Source organism: Lynx rufus, unplaced genomic scaffold (genome assembly GCF_022079265.1).
Source record: "Lynx rufus isolate CCGP_SWC_20201006 ecotype Redwood Valley unplaced genomic scaffold, mLynRuf1.p SCAF_5, whole genome shotgun sequence".
In the NCBI taxonomy this organism is placed as follows: domain Eukaryota; kingdom Metazoa; phylum Chordata; class Mammalia; order Carnivora; family Felidae; genus Lynx; species Lynx rufus.
This window is the reverse complement of record NW_025814867.1, coordinates 73468798-73488657: the sequence shown is the minus strand read 5'-3', so window position 1 is coordinate 73488657 and position 19860 is coordinate 73468798. Positions and strand designations below refer to the sequence as shown.

Sequence of the window (19860 nt, the reverse complement as noted above, 5' to 3'; positions counted from 1 at the left end):
AACTCCCCTTGCCCTGCGCCCCGCCCCGCCGGACCCCGGACTCTTTGCCTCCACGCGCGAGGTAGGAGTGCGGGAAATGCTGTGACCGCCGCCCTGGGAGGTCTGCCTGCTCCCACCCCCACCTACTGAACAGCGTTTAGGCGAATGATAAAACAGATTTTGCTCCGAGAGCTAGAAAGTTGATTTTTTGCTGTTGTTGCCGCGATGAAAAATATGTACGGCTACATGTTGTTGTTGTTGTTTTGTTTTGTTTTTAAATAAGCAACAGGGATCAATTTTCCTCGGCGCGATGCTTCAGTCCCGGCACAGAGGGAAATCGGGCAGTGGCCGGGCGGCTGGGTTCTCGCCCCGCGCGGCGGCGGCGCCGGGGGATCCGTTCTGGCCGCACAGCCCTTTCCTCGCCCCTCCCTCCTTCTGCTAAATGTTCGGATACCAGACAGTGAGTTGGCGAAGCGGGTGGGGGCGGAGAGGAGTAGGAACCGGGCGGGGGTGGCGGGAAGAACGGATTGACTGGAATAGTTTCCCTAGTAGCGTTCCCTCCTTGGACAATTCCCCTTAAAACTCGAGGCACCAAGGCCTGAGTTTAAACAAATGTGAAATGAAATCTTCGGAAGGTCCAGCCCTTGCGGCGGTGGGACAGCCAAAGGGTGGTCGCATCTTTCTCCAGAGTTTTGAAACAGTTGCTGCCTTTCCTAACTCCCTGCTCTATCTCCCACCCCTCTCCCCAGTAAAACCAATTCAAAGAGGACAGACTCCACTCCACAAGATTAATGTCCGTTCATTTGCAGGATTAACCCTCTCACGCAGCATAATAAAATACTAGAGGTCCTTTTAAATTTAAATAAATACATGAAATCCGTGCCTTCTCTCTTTTCCTGGTTAGTCTCTCTTGGGACATCAGAAAAGTGTCTCAGAACCTAAGTCAGTCTTAGAAGAACTTTTAACTCCGAGTTTTCAGATCATCTGGGGGCTGTTGTAGGCATTAGCATTGGGAGAGAGTGGTGAGACCAGCTAACTTGAAATATCTATAGCTTTACATTTTGATTTGGAGCTCATGATTAAAAATCTATTTGTTCCTCCCAGGCTAAGCAGATTTCAATGTTGGTCATAGGAGCCACAAAATGTTCATTAAAGGAACCTAACCAAGGCTACTGTATGGCCACTTTGTGAACTCAGAACTATGGATGGGGGGAAAAGTATGAAAGTGTGAGTTGATGTCACGCTGGCTGTCAGTGTGTGGTCTATTGTGGAGAATGGTGCTTTTTGACTGAACAGAGGGAGCCCCCCTCCCCCCTTCCCCAGCTCTACTGCACCTGCACTGGATGAGGGAGTCCCTGCCATTCAGCCCATCGCAGATTGTTCAAACAGAAGACATCTCTGACAGCACTCAATTCATTACATTTCTTCCTGCTTTTCAAACCAACACACACACACAAAATGAGTATTGCCAGCCAGTGACAGCCAAAAAAAAAAAAAATCTTAAAATACTTTATATGCAGCTAATTTGGAAGCTCACACAACTAACCATGAAATATTTTGTATCCTCAACTTGTAAAGCTTCGTGGAAAAAAAGGTTACCTGATTTTTCCTATTAAAAACATACCTCCATAGTTTACGTGGGGATAGTAAGTTTGTAGAAAGACCCTGCAGCACAGCGCAGGAAGTTTCAATAGGAATGAAAGCAGAAACATGCAAAAGAGAAAAGCCCTGATTTATCTTATCAAAAGGGCCGGCTTGAAATGCATTCATAATTTATGCCGGTGAACCAGCTTGCTAATAGAGGTGAGGTACCCAAGAGCCAGGGGCAGGCAGTGAGAGAAGCGAGAGAGGGTAGTAAGGGAGGCATCAAGGCTGAAGTGTGAGCTAAACATTTAAATCTATTTCCTAACAACGAAGTCTTCCCCCCATATGCTCAGGTTTATTTTGCCATCTTAGATTCCAAGATGTTTTTGCACCATTTCACAAAGCTGATGAGCGAGTGTTTAGAAAGCTGAGGAGTGTTCATCTAGTTTCACAGAAGTTGGGGTAAACAAACTCTCACAAGGAAAACTTGATTGTAAGATACTTTCCCTGGAGGTGGGAAGAAGGGGGAAACAAAGAAAGGGAAGCAGACTTTGAGCAGGAGAAGACAGGTTTGCCACTTAGTTATTTCAGACTGATCAAACCGTAATGTTATGCAATAACTGAGATTTGAACTGTTAAGTGTGATAGTCAAATCGACCTGGATGTGAGTTGATACTGAATTGACTGCATGTGAAGTATCGGCTAATTCTCAGCAAATCAGTAGTTTGTGAGATCCTGGACCAATATCAAAACAAGGTCTAGTTTCTAGGACCCTTCCCTTTGGAAGGACATTCAATGAATTAAATTGATTTGTAAAGAAAACTTGGGAAGTGTACCTTCTTCTGGAAATGCTCAGGTGCTTTCCACCAACAAATAATTCTATCCATTTTACAGAGTCAGGGATCAAATGTCTTTCTTCTTGTCTACAGTTTAAATCATTCTTCTCTCAGCAATATTTTCTCAATTCTAAAATGGTTATAAACAGCTATACAAATAGTTAGGAGGAGCGGTGGGGGGACAGAGAAAATGGAGGTGGCATGGCCATAGCGAGCCAGAAGCAGCTGTCCTGACCTGACGCGGTATCAGAACCAGAAAACTTTTGGAAGTCCAATTTTTAATCCACTGCTGAAACTCATGTAAGGCCAAATAAAATAAAGCTGCAGTGTACTTTGTAAAGGCTTTGGTGTGATTTGTCCAGTGTCTCAAAATAAAACAAGCATAAAACAAAACAGCAACAAAAACCCAACTCATTCAGAGCTCACAGCAAACTCTAGCTAGCAAATCAAATCTCACACACACACACACACACACACACACACACACACACAGAAGGGTTTGCCTGTGAGCTTCGGTGGTGTGGTGGGTGGTGTTGCCTGTGTGACTGTTTACGTGCCTAAGACTGGCTATTCGTGTTTACTTATACTCTGGGGGGCAAGAGCGTCAGTCTCAAAAGCTGGGGCTGGCTGGTGGGGATGGAGACCGGCTCCACTGGCCTCACCCTGCAAGTGTACGGATTGCCCTTTCTGGAACACTCAAACGAATCATTTCATCCCTGAGGCCCTGCAGACCCTGACGTCACGAGGTGGGGGTGGGGGTGCAGTCCCGCTTCTGGCCTGGCCGCCAGCGATAAGAACCCTTGGGAAGAATTCACCGCTTCTTTTAATACAGTAATTATTTTTCTGCCTTCTGCGGGTGGGGGCGGCTCCTGCCCAGAATGCCGGCATCCCTCCCTTCAAGAAGATGCCCAGGGATGGCAAGTTTGCAGGATAACTTCCTAGGCCAACCCGAAGCCAGAAAGAGAACTGGCAAAGGAAGCAGTGTCCTCTGAAGAAGGCGAATTTCACCTGCTAAGGCCAGAGAGGAGGGCCTAATTTCTGGATTGATCTCTAGAGTCTAAAATGGGAACCTCTTGCCTTCCCTACCACCTAACTCCGTCGGACTGTAAGAAAAGTAGCAGCCATCAATTAATCCCATTTTGCGTCAGTGGCCTTGTACTCCTTTTCTCCCGGGTAAAGATGTATTATCCCTATTTTATGAATAGGACATGGATGTATCCTCCATCCCTATCTTCTCTGATCCTGGAGGGGCCCAATACTCCGGGGCTCCGGGGAGCCCAAACCACTCCTGTGGTTACCCACAGCCACGTCAATTTCAATTCGTAGCCTCTGGCATCGGCAAGTACTAAGAGCTTGATTACTAATGGTGAGCTTTGGCACCAATCAGGGGCACACAACCTTTTAAAAGTAAAGGACTGAGGGGGAGAGGGGAGAGGAAGGCAGGACTCAAGTAACACAATCTCTGATTTGGGAGGTTTGGGGCCTAGAACCATCCTTGGGGTCACGGGGTCAACATGGAGCCTGCTAGCGCTGAGGTGAGGGAGGTAGAGAACTCCGGAGTAAGCGAGAGGGCCCACAACACCTCCGGAGACATTCCAGACTTGGGCGACGCGCGACCGTCCAGAGTAAGAGAGGGAATCGGGCCGTTTTGGCAGGGTCCGGTCGGAGAAAACTTGAGCCCTACGCAGCACCTTCCCAGGGAGCCCCATGGGAGCCTCGGCTAGGGCCACGGTGACGTCAGGTCCCCGGTCGGCGCTGGCCCGCCTCAGCTTCCATCTGCCCGCGCAGCCGCTCCGGCGCGGGCTGCGGCGGGCTCCCCAGGGCAGGCGGGTGGGAGGCCCGAGCGCTCCCGGCCCTGCGCCGCGCCCCGCACCGAAGCCCAGAGAGGAAGGCAGAAGATAGTTCAAAGCGCCGAAATCTTTACTAACAGCGCACACTTCTTTCTGTGAGTGCAGATAGACGAGGGTAATGAAATGAACGACTCCTTGAAGGTTCTAAATCACCTGACACTTCTTTGCAAAGTAGAGCAAGCATCTCAAGTCCAAAAGCCCAGAAGCAGCAAATATCTTTGCGTCCTGAAATGAGAGGACGTTCTATTTGCTTTTGAAGAGAAACTGAATACACCACTCAAGGAAACAGAAATATCACTATTACACCAAAATATAAAATAAAATCCATCTAGACCTGCATGCAGAAAGAGTTCTCTGCCATGGGAAATCTTGGCCTTGTCTTAGTAATCCATTCTCCCAGAGATGTCTCATAGGTTAAAAAAAGAAAGTCAAGTCCATTATTTCCTAAAAGCTACAGAAGCAAAACAGAACCACTGAAAACAAGAATTGTAAAACTGGACAGCATTATGAGAAGGAAGAGTGGTTACAAGTGTCCCTGGGTGATGATATCAGAGGCAGGTTTCCCAGGAAGTTTTTAATAGAAAATAACTATGAAAGACACCAAACTAATTCTCTGGTTTGGGCAATTTCTCTGTCTTTGGAAAGCTCCTTCCACAGCTGCTTACTCTAAAACTCCAGAGGCTGTGTCCCTTTGAATTTTATGCACACTTTCACAGTAAAGTTCAAGTGTTTCTCCCCCTTCTTCTGGCTTTATGGGATCTACCTCATAGACGAGGTCCCTAAAGAAATACACCAACCATCTTCCAACTTCAGTCAAAAAAAAAAAAAAAAAAAAGCAAAGGAAAGAAATAAATCAACCCTCATCCTCAATCTCACTTGTGGCTGTCCAAGGCAGTCTTTACTCTGAAAGCAGGAAAAGGCAGCATAAAAAACGGAGTGAGATGCAAATTATTTTAAGGCAATAATGGGGGGGGGGAGGTGTGTGTGTGGAAAGTGTTGGAGAAGTGTTAATTCAAGTCTCTGTTAAAGCTCATGGCAAAGGAAACTCCTTCCATGAATCAAAATATGAGGACCTGTTTTACAAAATTCTCCAAGAACCAGAAATAAAGGGAAGAGGATATAAAAACTCTTTCATTGCAATAAATAAATAAATAAGCAGTGCCAACTAGCAGACGACCAAACCACAGTCAAACTTCAATCCCAAAGCAGTTAGCTATAAACTGTTAGCAGTTGAAAAGTAAACCTGTGCACACAAAGGCACTGTTTAATTTTCTTCTTGTAAGGGTTCTAAATGAAGACCCAATCACTATGCAGTTAAGCGGTATTTCTTGTCCCCCTGAGGCGCTGATCAGTTCTTTTTAATGTGAGAAAACTGGCGACTCAAAACCCGTCAATGGAGCTCCCACAACAAAAGTTCTGAAAAGCTGAATGAATTGGGTTTGTAATTACTGCATCCCGTTCCCCCACCCCTTGCAGCTTATCTCTTATTCATTCACCTTATATTATTGTCAAGGAATCTTACTCTCAAAATCATTCCCTTACCATTTTACCCAGGGCCACGGAGGAACTTATGACAGAGCAGAAATGGAACACTCACCAGGTCCCCCCTCACCCCACTACACCTGGAGGTGTTCAAGCCAATAGGTGGGGAGGGAAGGAGGGACTATCTCTTACCCCAATTTACTGAGTGTACTAGAACTCCGCGTACTCAGCCTATGGAGACTTCCATTTTAAAACCCGAATTTTATTGGCAAACAGCAGTGTGTGCCCTTTCTAAATTCAGAACCTGCCTGAGTCTCTGAAATCCTGTGACATCTCCACTTAGAAAAGGCAAAGGTTATAAATAATTTCCCTCCCCTCTCTCCCTAAACTGCAAGGCCCTAAAAGACCTTGCCAGATGTGATGTAGAATCTAAGATAACTTACTATGTTCTTGTTTCTTTCTTTTAAATCAAAACCAGCAAATGAAATAGAAAAAGAAACTATAATCCCCCCCAACTCTCAGCCCAGGAAAAGGTTTTATGAAAAAGTCAGCTTCAGAATGCCAGGGCTCTGTGTGTATTTCAATCCCAGGCATGGCTGATGGAGAAGATTCTCCTGAGATTTCCTACTCTAAGAATGTGTCGGTTCTAGAAATAAGTACAGCTATTACAACCAAATCTACTAGCAGACTAAATAATTAATTGAAGCGTTGCTCTTTGACCCTGGAAAAGTCCAGTAGGGACACGTTTATAGTAATAATACCTCCGAATGAGCCCTTGTCAAATATTCATTTAGTGGTTAATGTGAGCCATTTTCCCCTGGGACCGTCTGTAATACCAGCTTCCCAGCATTGGCAAGAAACCTTGCTAATCTACTACAGCTCAGCAAAATATTTTAACGCTCTTTATTTAAAGTGGGGGCGGGGAGCACGGGGTGAGAAAAAAAATTGCAGAGGGAACAAACTATAATCTCATCCCTCTACACATTTCCATTCCATGTATAAGTTTAACAAAACATTAAATTCACCCCCTTTGACTGGAAATTGAATGGTTTTAGTGAATAGAATAATATCCCAAGGAAGAAACTGAACATTCAACAACTAACTTCAGCACTGAGAGATAACCATCTCTGGGAAAGTTTATGGGTTTATCCCCTTCTTGGAAATCACATTATAATTAAAATACTGTATGTTCACTATTAATCTAGTCATGAAACTACACATCTTGGGGAATCATTTAATCCAATCAAATAAATGATGAAATATATACCACTTTCCTCAAATGCAGTTTATAAAAAGAATGTATTTAAGAACAAAATAATTTGGCTTTCAGTTAGGGGATATGGAGGAATAGGAGGGAAAATGGGAGTTCTCTTGTTTTAGGCAGAAAGTGACAATCACTCAAAACTAGTTCAACTTCCTGAAATTGCTCTCTTCCCTCTTGCAAAATATTTGAACCTGAGCATTTGGCCAAAAAGTTGTTGCTTTTTTTAGTCTGATCCTGTGGGTTCTTTTATTTATTTATTTACTTTAATTTTTTTTTTTAAGGGAGCCTGGTGCAGTGCAATTACTCTGAATGCAATACATATTTCTAATATATCTCTAATTTTTCAAATATATACACACCATATAGTTGATTGGCTCAAATTCCGAGAATATCCTCCCCACCCCCCAGCAAGATCATTTGGATCTTTATTCAAAGTTTCTTTTATTCGTATGTGTGAGCAAGAACTGGCGAATGTGCTCATTACCACGTGAATAATCCGTATATGCATTACAATGGCTGGCCAGGCCGGGGGAAATTCTTTTAGAGTCTCTGCATTAATTAGGGGGGGAAATGCCTCGCTTAGAATTGGGAACTGGCATAATAATTGTCCTTTACCCTAAAATGAGGATTTTAAGAAAAGAAATAAAAACCAATACACGCCTAAAATAAAGCAATCCATATGAAATAAAAATACAGAAAGTATGAGGATATTTCCAGCTGAGCCCAGAACTGATATTAGCAACACCACGAGAAAGGAATACTTTCTTGGAAAAGGCGAAAGTGCACACCAACGGGTTGAGCTAACTTAGTGGCTGCAGCCGGTATTTTACTCAAGGGTGGAAGGCGCTGCCGGATTCCAACTTCTCCAAAGTTGTAGCAAGTTGACACAACAAGCCCTTGAAATGTGGGTAGCAAACCCACGCTCTTAAGTATGCCTGACTCCTGTTTCCTGGTCCCTTGTGGTGGGGGAAGATGAGCGAGGTAAGCAGTAAATAAGGAAGAAAAGTCTCTGAGTCGGTCTTACAGATTCTCCGGCTGCGCCACAGCGCGGGTCGGTTGTGATGTAGAAACATCGTTAATTCAAAGACCGTGGCGATCCCCCCAACTTTTTCGCTCCCACTGTGGACAACTAGAGTCTTTCTTTACCTTTCCTAGGGCAAAAGAAAACAACAAATCCAATCTTGTTTCCCCACCCCTTTCCCCTCCCCCTACTTCTCTACTACCGTAGTAAAACATGGTTAACAGATCAAAAGCATAATCATCTCCAACTGTGATTAGCCCGGACAAAGTAAAATATCTACCTCAGAGTTGATTGTTTTCTTCTTTAATATGGCTGTTGCCTGGCTTCTCTTTTGCTTGTTATCAGCTGCAGAGATATCCGATTTGGGACTACAGGCTTGGACCCGCGCTGCCAATTTAAGAAATGGAATTCGTGGAGGGAGAGAGAGGAAAAAAGAAAATAAATAATAATAATAATAATAAATAGCCGTGATAAGTCGGGGGGGGGTTGTAAGATGCTCTTTGCTTTCCCTCTCCCCTAAACAGGAGAATGTAGAGGAGAAAGTTTATGAAGTCAAGGAACAAAGAAAGCAAACCACTTGTTTCCTCTCAAACAATAGCAGGGCTGAAGTAATCCAAACACCCACCCAGCAGATGAGCACTTTGCATGTCTAGTTTGCAATTATTCCGATACAAGAAGCATCATTTTCCCCTATAACCAGGTTTCCAAAGGGCCATTGTGCATTGAAGAAAACGAAAACAAAACCAGCCAACCTGGTTCTGATTTGGCTCAATACCCCATCTGCTGAGCCACATGAAAATTTTCAGAATTGACTCCTTCTTTCTGGCAACAAGTGGCATAAATCAGTTTTAAGTATAAGTCCCCATCATGCTTATTCATGCTGCTTAGAAAAGGAGGGGGTGGATTTACAATATATGTCTCTAGTTTCTATTTTAGAAATGACACAAGCATTTCAATTTTTTGAGAGTACTTATTCAGTTAATCATTCAGACATTTATTTGTTGCAGTTAACATTAGCACATGCTACTGGACTAGAATATCAAGGTTTTAGATATTTTGCTTTCCTGGCTGAGCACAGTATATACCCCGAGGAGTTATGTATAATCAGTGTTATCCAAATAAATGAAAGACTCAAACATAATTTCAGTGTCCATATTTCAAAAATTTATTTATCTCAAACTGTGCATAATGGAGTAAAAACTTAAGTTGAAAATGTACCTGTTATAAGGATGGTATTAGTTCAAATATATACATGGATTCTCGGCAGACTGATTCAAATAATACAGAGCCGAATCTTTAAAATACAACTACGGAAAATAAAGGGGGGGAAAAACCTTAAAATATCACAATAAATTTACAGAAATATTACAAACCATAAGAAAATATTTCAAACACAGTAATTTCATGTTGTTGTTGTTGTTGTTTTATCTGAACAAAATGGAAAGTAGGGAAACAAAAGCTATTATAAATTACCAACGATGTCAACCTGTATGGCCATTTTTGCTTTTAACAGTAAGTTAAAAAAAATTTAGTACAATCTAAAACTTTTGCCCCTTTAAAGACCACGGAGATGGTTTTGCCAGTACTTATTCTAATGTTTTCCTTTTGTACAATTTTAAACAATTAAAATGTCCAAATCTGAATAATTTTCTTCTTTCCACGTTTGCAACTGTCCTAAATTTCAGCTGCAGAATCAAAATTCAGCAAGAAGCCTCTCCTCGAAAAATATTGGCAAATTCTCAGCTTATAAACAATGGACATTTTGATTGCCATGTTTATCTCGATAAATACTGTACAAAAGTTGCTTGCAAATATTAAAACATTTTTTTCGTCGCTTGGAGACTAGCTCTAAATATTATTGGTAAAGACTTTTGCAAACTTTCTGCAAAGCTCCTACCGTATCACTAGAACTTTTAAAAAGTTTTGCGTAGTTTTCTTTCCTCCAGATCTATACAAGGTCCATTCCCTCGCCCGCCCCACCCCACCCCCCTGGTTTCCTCTGTACAAAAATAGTCCCCCAAAAAGAAGTCCAGGATCTCTCATAAAAGTTTTCTCGTCGGCATCGCGGTTTTTGCGTGAGTGTGGATGGGATTGGTGTTCTTTTGCAGCTGTCATTTGCTGCGGGTGATGACTTTTTTTTTTTTTTTTTTGAGCGTACCGGGTTTTTTTTTTCTCCATGCTGTTTCTTACTCTCCTCCCATTTCCCTCGTTCTTCTTTGAAAATTCCTCCCCCCCTCTAGTTCACTGTCCAGCCCTCACATGTGCGAGAGGGGCAGTGTGCCGTTAATGGCCGTGCCGGGCACCGGGCCGCTCTGGTAGTGCTGGGACATGTGAAGTCTGCTGGGGGCGGCGGGCTCCGGCACCTCGGCGCCGGGGAGGTACATGCTGATCATGTCCCGGAGGTCCCCGGCCTGGCAGGGCGCCCTGGAGTGGGAGGAAGAGGTAACCACGGGGGGGCTGGAGCTGGCCTCGGACTTGACCACCGAGCCCATGGAGCCAAGCGCCATGCCAGGAGTGCCCTGCTGCGAGTAGGACATGCTGTAGGTGGGCGAGCCGTTCATGTAGGTCTGCGAGCTGGTCATGGAGTTGTACTGCAGGGCGCTCACGTCGTAGCGGTGCATGGGCTGCATCTGCGCGGCGCCGTGCGCGTTGAGGCCCGGGTGCTGTGGGTAGCCCAGCTGGTCCTGCATCATGCTGTAGCTGCCGTTGCTCCAGCCGTTCATGTGCGCGTAGCTGTCCATGCGCTGGTTCACGCCCGCGCCCAGGCCGGCGCCCACCCCGACCCCGCTCGCCATGCTGTTGCCGCCCGGAGCCAGCAGCCCGCCGGGCAGTGTGTACTTATCCTTCTTCATGAGAGTCTTGGTTTTCCGCCGGGGCCGGTATTTATAATCCGGGTGCTCCTTCATGTGCAGCGCTCGCAGTCGCTTGGCCTCGTCGATGAACGGCCGCTTCTCCGTCTCCGACAAAAGTTTCCACTCGGCGCCCAGGCGCTTGCTGATCTCCGAGTTGTGCATCTTGGGGTTCTCCTGGGCCATCTTGCGCCGCTGCCCGCGGGACCACACCATGAAGGCGTTCATGGGCCGCTTGACGCGGTCCGGGCTGTTCTTCTGGTTGCCGCCCGCCGCCGCCGCGGTGGAGTTGCCGCCGCCGCCGCCGCCGCCGCCCCCCGAAGTTTGCTGCGGGCCCGGCGGCTTCAGCTCCGTCTCCATCATGTTGTACATGCGGGCGCTGTGCGCGGGCCCGGCCCGCCGGCGGCCGCCGACCCTCGGCCCGGCCGGGACTTTGGGGGGCCCGCGGGCGGGGGGAGAGGAGGAGGGGAGGCGGGCGGGGGTGTCGGGAGCGCAGGGCTCCGCGAGAAAAATCAGGCGAAGAATAATTTGGGGGAAGAAAAGAGAGAGAGAAGCAAACTGGAATCAGGATCAAAAAAAGCGCTTCCCTCCTCTTCTGGCCGATCCTGCCGCCGCCGATGATTGTTATTATTATTTTTTGGAAAGGCTTAAGCCTGGGGCTCAAACTTCTCTCCCTTTCTTTCTCTCTCCTCTTCTTTCTCTCAGTCCTAGTCTTAAAGAGGCAGCAAACTACTTTCCCCCTTTTGCAAACACTCTCTTCTCTGCCTTGACAACTCCTGATACTTTTTTGAACAAGTTAATAGACAACCATCCATGTGACGGGGGCTGTCAGGGAATAAATGGGTTTCCAGCGACCAATCAGCGCGCGGCGGCTCCTCCACTCGAGCCCAGCCTCGCAGCCGGGTTTTGCATGAAAGGGGGCGGGGCCTGCCGCGCCGCAGGCCGCGCGGGGGAGGCGAGGGGAGGAGGGGGAAGGAGGGAGGGGGAGGCGGCTCCCACAGCCAGCCTGCCAGCCACTGAGAAACCTTTGTATCCCCTCTCGCAGCAACAGGTCACACCACACGCCTTTTCGAAGGAAGTGGGTAAACAGCACCAAGACTGCGATTTTTTTTTCTTCTTCAAACTTAATATTGATTTACTTTTTGCTGCGGGCTGCTGAAACGAGGAAGGGGCGCGAGAAGCCGCTAAGGTGTGGGGGTGGGGCACGGCAGAGTGGGTGGTTCAGGACGACTGTCCTACTAGTATTTCAGGAAACAGGCGGTGCTGGAGTTGGTGTGTCATTGTTGTCCCGCTCCTCCGCATGCTCCCCCCCCCCCCCGCCGCCGCCCCCCCCACTCCCTCCCCCGCTCCAGCCTCCTCGGTGCTTCTGCCTAACCTCGCTCTTCCCCTCGCCCCTCTTCCTCTACAGGTGCCGGCACTAGTTCGCCCCTTTCTTACAGTGTCCCGACGAGAAGTTATGAGACGGAAAGCTCAGTGCTCCAAACCCTCCTAGCTGCCACGCACTTTGCTCTGTTTTAAGCATAAATCCTGCTGGGACTCTGTGGCCGACTCCGCACTTGAGGGGAGGCCGGGCCTGGGGAAGCTGCGGCATGCCTGCTGTCCCCTGACCAGCTCGGCTCTGGCCCCGACACTGCGGCTTCTCCCCTTACCCCCAGCCTCATCTCCCACCATCTTTCTCCGTTCAGTCGACAGAAAGGGGATGCCCCCACTCTCCTCCTCTCTCCCCGTTCTCCTCTTGAGCCTCCCCCAAAGCAGGATTTCAGTTGGGCGAGTTTCAAAAGGAGGTTGGGGGAAGAAGGAGATCAACAGAAGGACCTTCAGAAGCGCAGACTATAGAGCAGCGTCGTGTCAACTTCCTGGCATCCCTCGGCAGAGTATGGAGGCGGCATTTGGGCCGCACTCACAAACTCCCTCCCACGCAGAGTTCCCAGGACTCGGGCAGCACCAGCTCTGCCATTCCCCCTTGTGACTTCTACTGTGGTGGCCGCTCTGCCTGGGCCGCCGGGTCTGGGACAGCGCTTGGAGGGGACTCCAGGCCTGGGAGGCGGGTGTGGTGCTCTCCAGGCACAGGTGCAGGCAGTGCAGGCAGGAAGAAGGCCGCCAGGACTGGGGACGGAGGGAGCCCAGCGAGGCCGGGGCTGGAGGAGGATGCGATGGAGGCGGGGGGGGGGGGGGGGGGGGTAGGGGCTCAGGAATCCTGCCCGCCCAGGACCCAAGAGGGTAATTTTAGCCGCTCTCCCATTGTCCCGACGTAAAGATTTCAATAGGTAGGCGCTCAATGCAGAGAGCAATGGCAGCACGTCCGTTACAAATAGGTAGTTTTGTTTCTCTTGTTGTCGCTACACGGAGTCAAACAAAGCCCCGTCTAAGTTTCCTTCCACTCTCTTGTTGGGATCTTTGTGGCTAAAATGCACTTGACTACAAAGCGGGGGGGGGGGGGGAGTGGGAGAAAAAAAAAAAAACCTGATGCCATTTCTTTTTTATAAAGGGCTTAAACCATGAGGGTTACTTATTTTCTTTCTTCTGTAACACTCTCTCCGCCCCCCTCCTTCCCTGATCTATATACCCTTACTCACCCTAAGAAAATGTTCTGAATAGTATCTGTCGGCCACGTTCCATTTATTATCTTTACAAAACTTTGCATTGTTTTGTTCCTTACTAACCTTCTTCCCATAACCATCACTACCCCCACTCCAACTTCTCCAATCCCTGCCCTCCGGGGCTTTTCTGTTCCCGTCAAACTCAAAATAGGCACGCTCACTGGAAAGCCAGAAAAGTTGAGAAAAGAATCCTGTAGACTTTTCTTTATAAATTATTATTTCCAATCAACCTCCCCTCCCCCAACAGTGTCTTCTTTTTCTCGCAAGTTATGGTTTGTTTTAGTTCTTGGGAACCTGGGAAGGGTGAGACTGGCCTTCTCGAAACGGATAAATATATGGCACTCTTTAAAACAAAATAATGTCTTCTGTTTATTCGAGGTGTAATATTAAGCTAAACACGGACATGGAGATTAGGAAGAGAAAAGGTTAGAGGCTCGGAAGACAACACCGCAGCCACCAGGCTTTTCAGCGCGTCTGGTTTTAGGGATGTAGCTGGTGCGCCCCCTACTGGTGAATTCGCTTTTCCAAGACTACAGTTTTGCTTTTACCTTTAAAAAAAGGTGTTTGGAAATAATTTTTTTTTTTTAAATGAGGGGACTGGGAGGAAGATCCACTAATTACACGTAATCTAAACAAAAGAAAAGTTAACATATCATATAAGCTATGGAACTAAATCATAAGAATCAGATTTAATTTGCTTAACTTAGAAATGTGCATATAACCTCCAGATAAGTAGGAGGTTAAACCTTGGGAAAAAATAGGTACAAATTATGAGATTCAACATATGAATGAATTATGATTGTCCAGATGCCACGAAGGGCAGACCAAGCATTCACTTTATGATTGCGTATGCATTGGTCTGCACTTAGTAGCATTATTCTGAAAACTTTAAAAAAGCTTACGGATAATTAAGTTTGAAGGAAAAGAAAAACAAACACACAAACAAACAAACAAGGGATTGATGTGGATAATGGTGTATGTGTATTAAAATAAATATTAATAATGGATAGTTACAGAAGCAAATGTTTGTAATCTTCTCTCTCAAGGGGTAGTAGTAGGAGGCAAAAATATTTCCTTGGGATAATATATAAAAGCTTTTATACATTCTCAGATGCATGTGTTTGTGCCTGAACTCTATAATAATGCATTTAAGAGGTTAAAGGGGCTGGCTAGGTCTTTTGTTAATTGCTTTTATCATATAAATAAGCTATGGAAATACATTACAATTGTGTTATCATTGGTTGCATTTATTTACAGCTTTATTTTAATTAAGCCTGCTGTACTTATCAAGGCAATAAACTAACTGTGGCTGGCATTTATGCATAATAATGTGCTATGAAAATAAGATTAAAGAAGATGGTGATAGCAGAAACAATTTTCTCATTAGATTTTTTAGAACATATGCATTAAAAAAAAAAATCAGATCACCGGCCACTCTATTTCAATCCAGCATCATCACTGGCCCCTAAATATAATAATAACTATAATAATCACAATAGATGATAGAAGCAGCACTGTTTTAGGTTTATAACAGATGGCTACAGTACTAGTAACAATACACCATTGACTACTAGGGTATCAAAATAAGACTTGGAAGAGGGTGCTTCATCCCTCAAGAATTTAAAAATGTTGCCATTGGCACAATTTATGAAAATTTAAAGTGCTTAATCTAAAGGAAGTATAACATTTCCCTTTCATGGGCAGCAAAAAGCTGTATACTTTTAGAGCAAGATTAGAAATTAAGAACAAAATGCATAACTCCTAGGATATTCTGATTTAATTTTGTTTTACTATAGGCCCCAGCCCCAAACCCTTAACTGATTAAGTGTAGCTCAGTTTTATCTTTTGCACTGATATTTCTCTCCTCAACTCTCCTCATCCCTCCTCAAGTATTATATCTGAAGCCAACTAACAATTTTGTGGAGATAGGGGACTGTAGACTTATTTTTTCTTCTTAGTGGCAAATAGAGGTTTAACTTGCAGTAATTAGGTGAGAACTAGCCAAGCATCTTACTATTATGATGCTTGTTAAAAAACGCTTCTTTTCTGCATCTGCATTTGAGTGTGTTCCCTCCTCTCTTAATCTTCTTATGGAAATGAAGGCAAACGGCAGGGAACCTGCAGAGTCTTGGAGAATGTCCTTGTTAACTGGAATTTCTCAGCATTGCTAATTAGCAGAGTTTGACGACCACCAGTATTGGGGGGAAAGCTCTGTTTAACCACTCACAAACCATTCCGAGGAAGAGCAGACTAATTTTATTTTGTAATTAAAATCTGAAAAGGGCCCTATTTGACAGTTAGGGCTATGAGAGTTTTATCTCCCCGTGAAATAATTACTGCCTTGATAACTCAATTTTCTGAAAAATGTCAACTGTGGGCTCCAAAAGTTTTAATTTCATTACGTAAGGAAAAAAAAAAAAAGAGAGAAAAATAGAATAAAATGTACAGAAAGGCTTTCTAATTCTGGAAGTGGTTAAATATATTAGGAGCCAGATTTGGCCAAATGAAGGGCTTTTTTCTCCCTTTTTTTGTTATGTTTCCTCCGGATCCTAACCTTCCAGCCTTTTCCACTGAAAGCGACCATAGCACTGAACAGACTGCAGTGAAAAAGATGATACCAGTAGTGTGGTAAGGGGCATATAAACTAAAAAGAGAAGTACGGCAGGCCAACAAAAGTTTGTGATTTTAAAAGCCAAAAATAGAGGAAAATTCCAACATGTAGGACAATGCTGGTGCAATCTGGTAAGATGACATTTTATTGATATTTATCCCGTAACTCAAGAAAACTGAGAATTACAGAGTCAGGAGACTGGTATAAGCCAATTTAAAAAATGTTTCCTTCTTCCAAGTTGCAAAAAAATGTTCCTCCATCACCTCAAATTGCAGTGTGCCACAAGGCTTCCTGAATGATCAACACTTAATTCTTCAAGATATGTGAAACAAACACAGATCAATGAAGGTAAAGAAAAGCATTAGAAAATTTCTTTTCCTTACAAAAGCATCACATATTTTCCAAAAATAATAAGTAAGCCAGAAAAAGTTAGGATATTGAAACTAAGAGCAAAAATTAGAATAGAACTGTGCTGTTATCAAACTTCACTTGCTTTAGACTGTGAAGGATCCCTCGTGAGATCCTAGAGGGGATACTGCAATTTTTATAAAGCAGTTTTCAAAATGAGAGAAATTCTTTCATCTACATTTCCTCCATTTTCTTTCTATTGCCAAACTTGTCAGATTTTGGAAGTGTGAAAAATTATTGACAGGAACTATAATACATGTTTCTAGATGATACACAGAGCAAGCACATATCTCTATCCCTTTTTTATTTACTAAGACATAAATATGCATATGGATGCATGGTAGATTGGAATTTAAAATTCCTTAATTATATTTTTTCTTCTTGTCTGTCCCTTCAGCACCTTGCCTTTAATTTCCAGAAGTGGTATTACACGTAACAAATGAACAAGGGGATAACAAATGCTATTTCAGTCCAGACCCAATTTCACCAAATAATTTCACTCAAGGGCTGTAAGGACCCTTGAAACCTAAGGAATGCAGAGCTGCTCTGAATCCAGCTCCTTTTTTTATTCACTCTCTTTCATCTGAATCCCACTGATGAAATAAATACATTTTAAAAAGAATTCAAGGATATAAAGAAAACCAAATATATTTCTCCCTTCAAATTATAGCAACAAAAGTAATATATAATCACTTGTGTATGTCTTCAGGGCTATATATAACAGTCATCATAGTGCTTAGAGTATTTCATATATATGTATCTTCTACATATATCCCAGCTCAAATATTTTCTGGAAAAAAGGATTCCCGTTTCACGATTTCATTTCCATTTCTGAATTGTCAAGTAGTTTTAACGTAAGACCTGTCTCTGCACTGCAGCTGTTGTCCAGGGGAAAATGCAGTGTGCCCATTAAATGATCTAATTATTTTAAATAGAAATTCTCTTAAAAAAAAAAAAAGACAAACTGAGAATTTAAAGAGACTGCTACCAGTGTTTTCCAGTTACATTGACAAAAAATGAACCTATGATTTTGATTTTAAAAATCAGAAGACAGGAATGAAAAACAAAAACAAAACCAAGCCAACAGAGCACCAGGAACTGCAAGTGGCCCAACAAATCCATGGCCCTGTTACACCTCTAAATCATTGCTTGGGAGTCTAAATACATATCTCCCTGACTGACCACGCTATCTTGCACAATTAATCATCCCAAAGGAACAGGGATTCCTTAGAATCCCAATTTTCCAGTGACTAGGATTGTTACCCTGATGTTAGGAAAAAGACAGTCACCATTTTAAATTCTCTGACTGTGATTATTTCATTGAGTTGTGACCACAACCTTTGTGGGAAAACAAACTGAAGCTTCCTTGAGATTTCTCTAGACTATATTAAATGGTACATGAATGACAACGCCAGTGCATGCCAAGCTTCACACTCACTGCACCGGCAATCCACCAAGAAGGGAGAACATTTCTCCCTTCGTCTGGTTCCTTCCAAACTCCTGAAATGGGATTTGTCTTCTTTCTTCTGGAGATCTCATCGTGTGCACTGCTTCTGTGTTACCTTCAAGCCCCCTTTGCAGAAGTACGATCAGACATAATACAAACTCAAAAAGTGACAACACTTTTGAAAGGGCAGAAGGCAGAGGTGTTTGGCACCTCAAAAAGCAGGTTGGGGAAAGAAATTAGATCTGTTAACATGTGTGAGGGACAGGAGTACTATCAAAGGAAAAAGAAGGAAGTCTTTCACCTGTTTGTGTGAAAAGAAGCTGAAAGCAAATCATTAAAAAAAAAAATCACCTACACCATCAGCCCTAAACAAAACTACTACCCACTTTTTCTTGGAGTTGCAGCGGTGGCTACCCCTGGAAAGTGCTCTAAATCAAAGTGTGCACCCATCCTGGGCGGCCTGGCATGCTCAAGGCCTCCCATTGACATCTGGAGCCCTCTCCTGAAAGCTCTTCTGGCCTCAAAAGAAATGTCTGAGAAGTCTGCCTTCCCAGGGGCCCACTTCTACTCACTCCCTATTGCCCCTTTTCCAGCCCTGGCTCAGATGGAGTTGGGTTTCCAAACCCATCCCAATGGAATTCTCAGATGACTAGCCTGATGATAATCTTTAAAGGCTCCTTCGGAGCTAGGACTCTGACTTTTATCTCCCCTCCCAACCTTCTTCCCTTTTTTGTAGGCTCTCCCCATTCCTTTTCTCTCCCGCCCCAGCCCCCCTCCTTAATTTGAAGATCATTGACACGATAGGCTGTAATGAGTCCTTCAGAAACTGTTATGATCTACAGTGACAATCTCTGCACCTAATTCACAGATTATTGACAAGCACCGTGGGCTCAGTGGTGTCAAGTTGTACTTGTGGTTTCAACACCCTTCAGCAACCCACGTAGCAGCTGGGCCTTGGATTAGGACCCACAGTCTGGCAGCGTTGATCTGCCCATTGAGTGCTAGAGAGATGAGTATCTGTCAATATCTCAGCTCCTTCAAGCCCGTGCCTTCGTCTGTCTCAGGGCTGGGTCAAGGGAACTAAAGGTTCTTCAAAGTTTAAAAACAAAGTAAAAGAGCAAACTTAATGAATGAAGGCTCATCCTTGAATCGTGGTCTTAATAATGAGTCATCTGCTCCACCCCCAAATAGTTACCAAACTCCGAGCCACATACACTGGCTTTCATAGTCAGGCTTGGGTTCAGCAAGAACGGTTTGAGGTATGGAGGGGAGAGGGGACTGAAAACTTGGCACAGAGTTAGTGGGCTCAGGCAAGACTGGCCCGTTATCCGGGATCGCCCCCAGAATCGGGCAAGATTGACTACTTATAAAGCAGGGCACTCTGCCAAGAGGCGCAGGTTCAGGCCTGGCCGCTGGGACAAGAGACCCCAAATGCCCGCTCCTCCCCTAAAAGGCGCATTGCTGCTGCAGGGAAATGCGGCCCCGTTGCCAGCCGTGCGGTTTTGCCTGCTTCTAAGGAGTCAGTCACTCGCTGTCCCCTCCCCAGTTCCCCAAGATGGAAGGGCTGCCTGGCCGCCGTGGGGCGTGGGATTCCGGCAGGGGCTGAGGCCGCCTGAAACCACAGAAATGACACTGCGCTGGGAAAGCTGGGTGGCTTTCCCAGGCCTAGGCCACCCACTTATTTAGTTCCCTTTGCTAAACTAGGGGTTGCGCTCTCACCTGGGGCCCTGGGAAGTTGGGGACACACTGCCCCCCTGCAGCCAAGTGCGGCTCCTCCCCCTGGCTTCTCCCCACAGGTTGGGACCCCCCGGGGGGCGGTACCAGGTCGAAATCTCCCGGCCTCTGGTTTTGCAAATTCTGCCTCCCTTCCGAACAGCAGGCATATATCCCCTTTCACGGGTCGCCTCCAAGATTCTGCTGGCTTTGGCC

The 19860-nt window shown here is 45.1% G+C and overlaps 1 protein-coding gene across 1 annotated transcript; it reads right to left on the bottom strand.

Moving 5' to 3' along the window:
- Nucleotides 1–10271: 10271 nt before the first annotated feature.
- Nucleotides 10272–11243, bottom strand: SOX2 (SRY-box transcription factor 2). The gene has a single exon (XM_047099604.1). It carries the CDS (start codon nucleotides 11235–11237, stop codon nucleotides 10272–10274), a length of 966 nt encoding a protein of 321 aa, XP_046955560.1. The 5' UTR covers nucleotides 11238–11243.
- Nucleotides 11244–19860: the final 8617 nt, after the last annotated feature.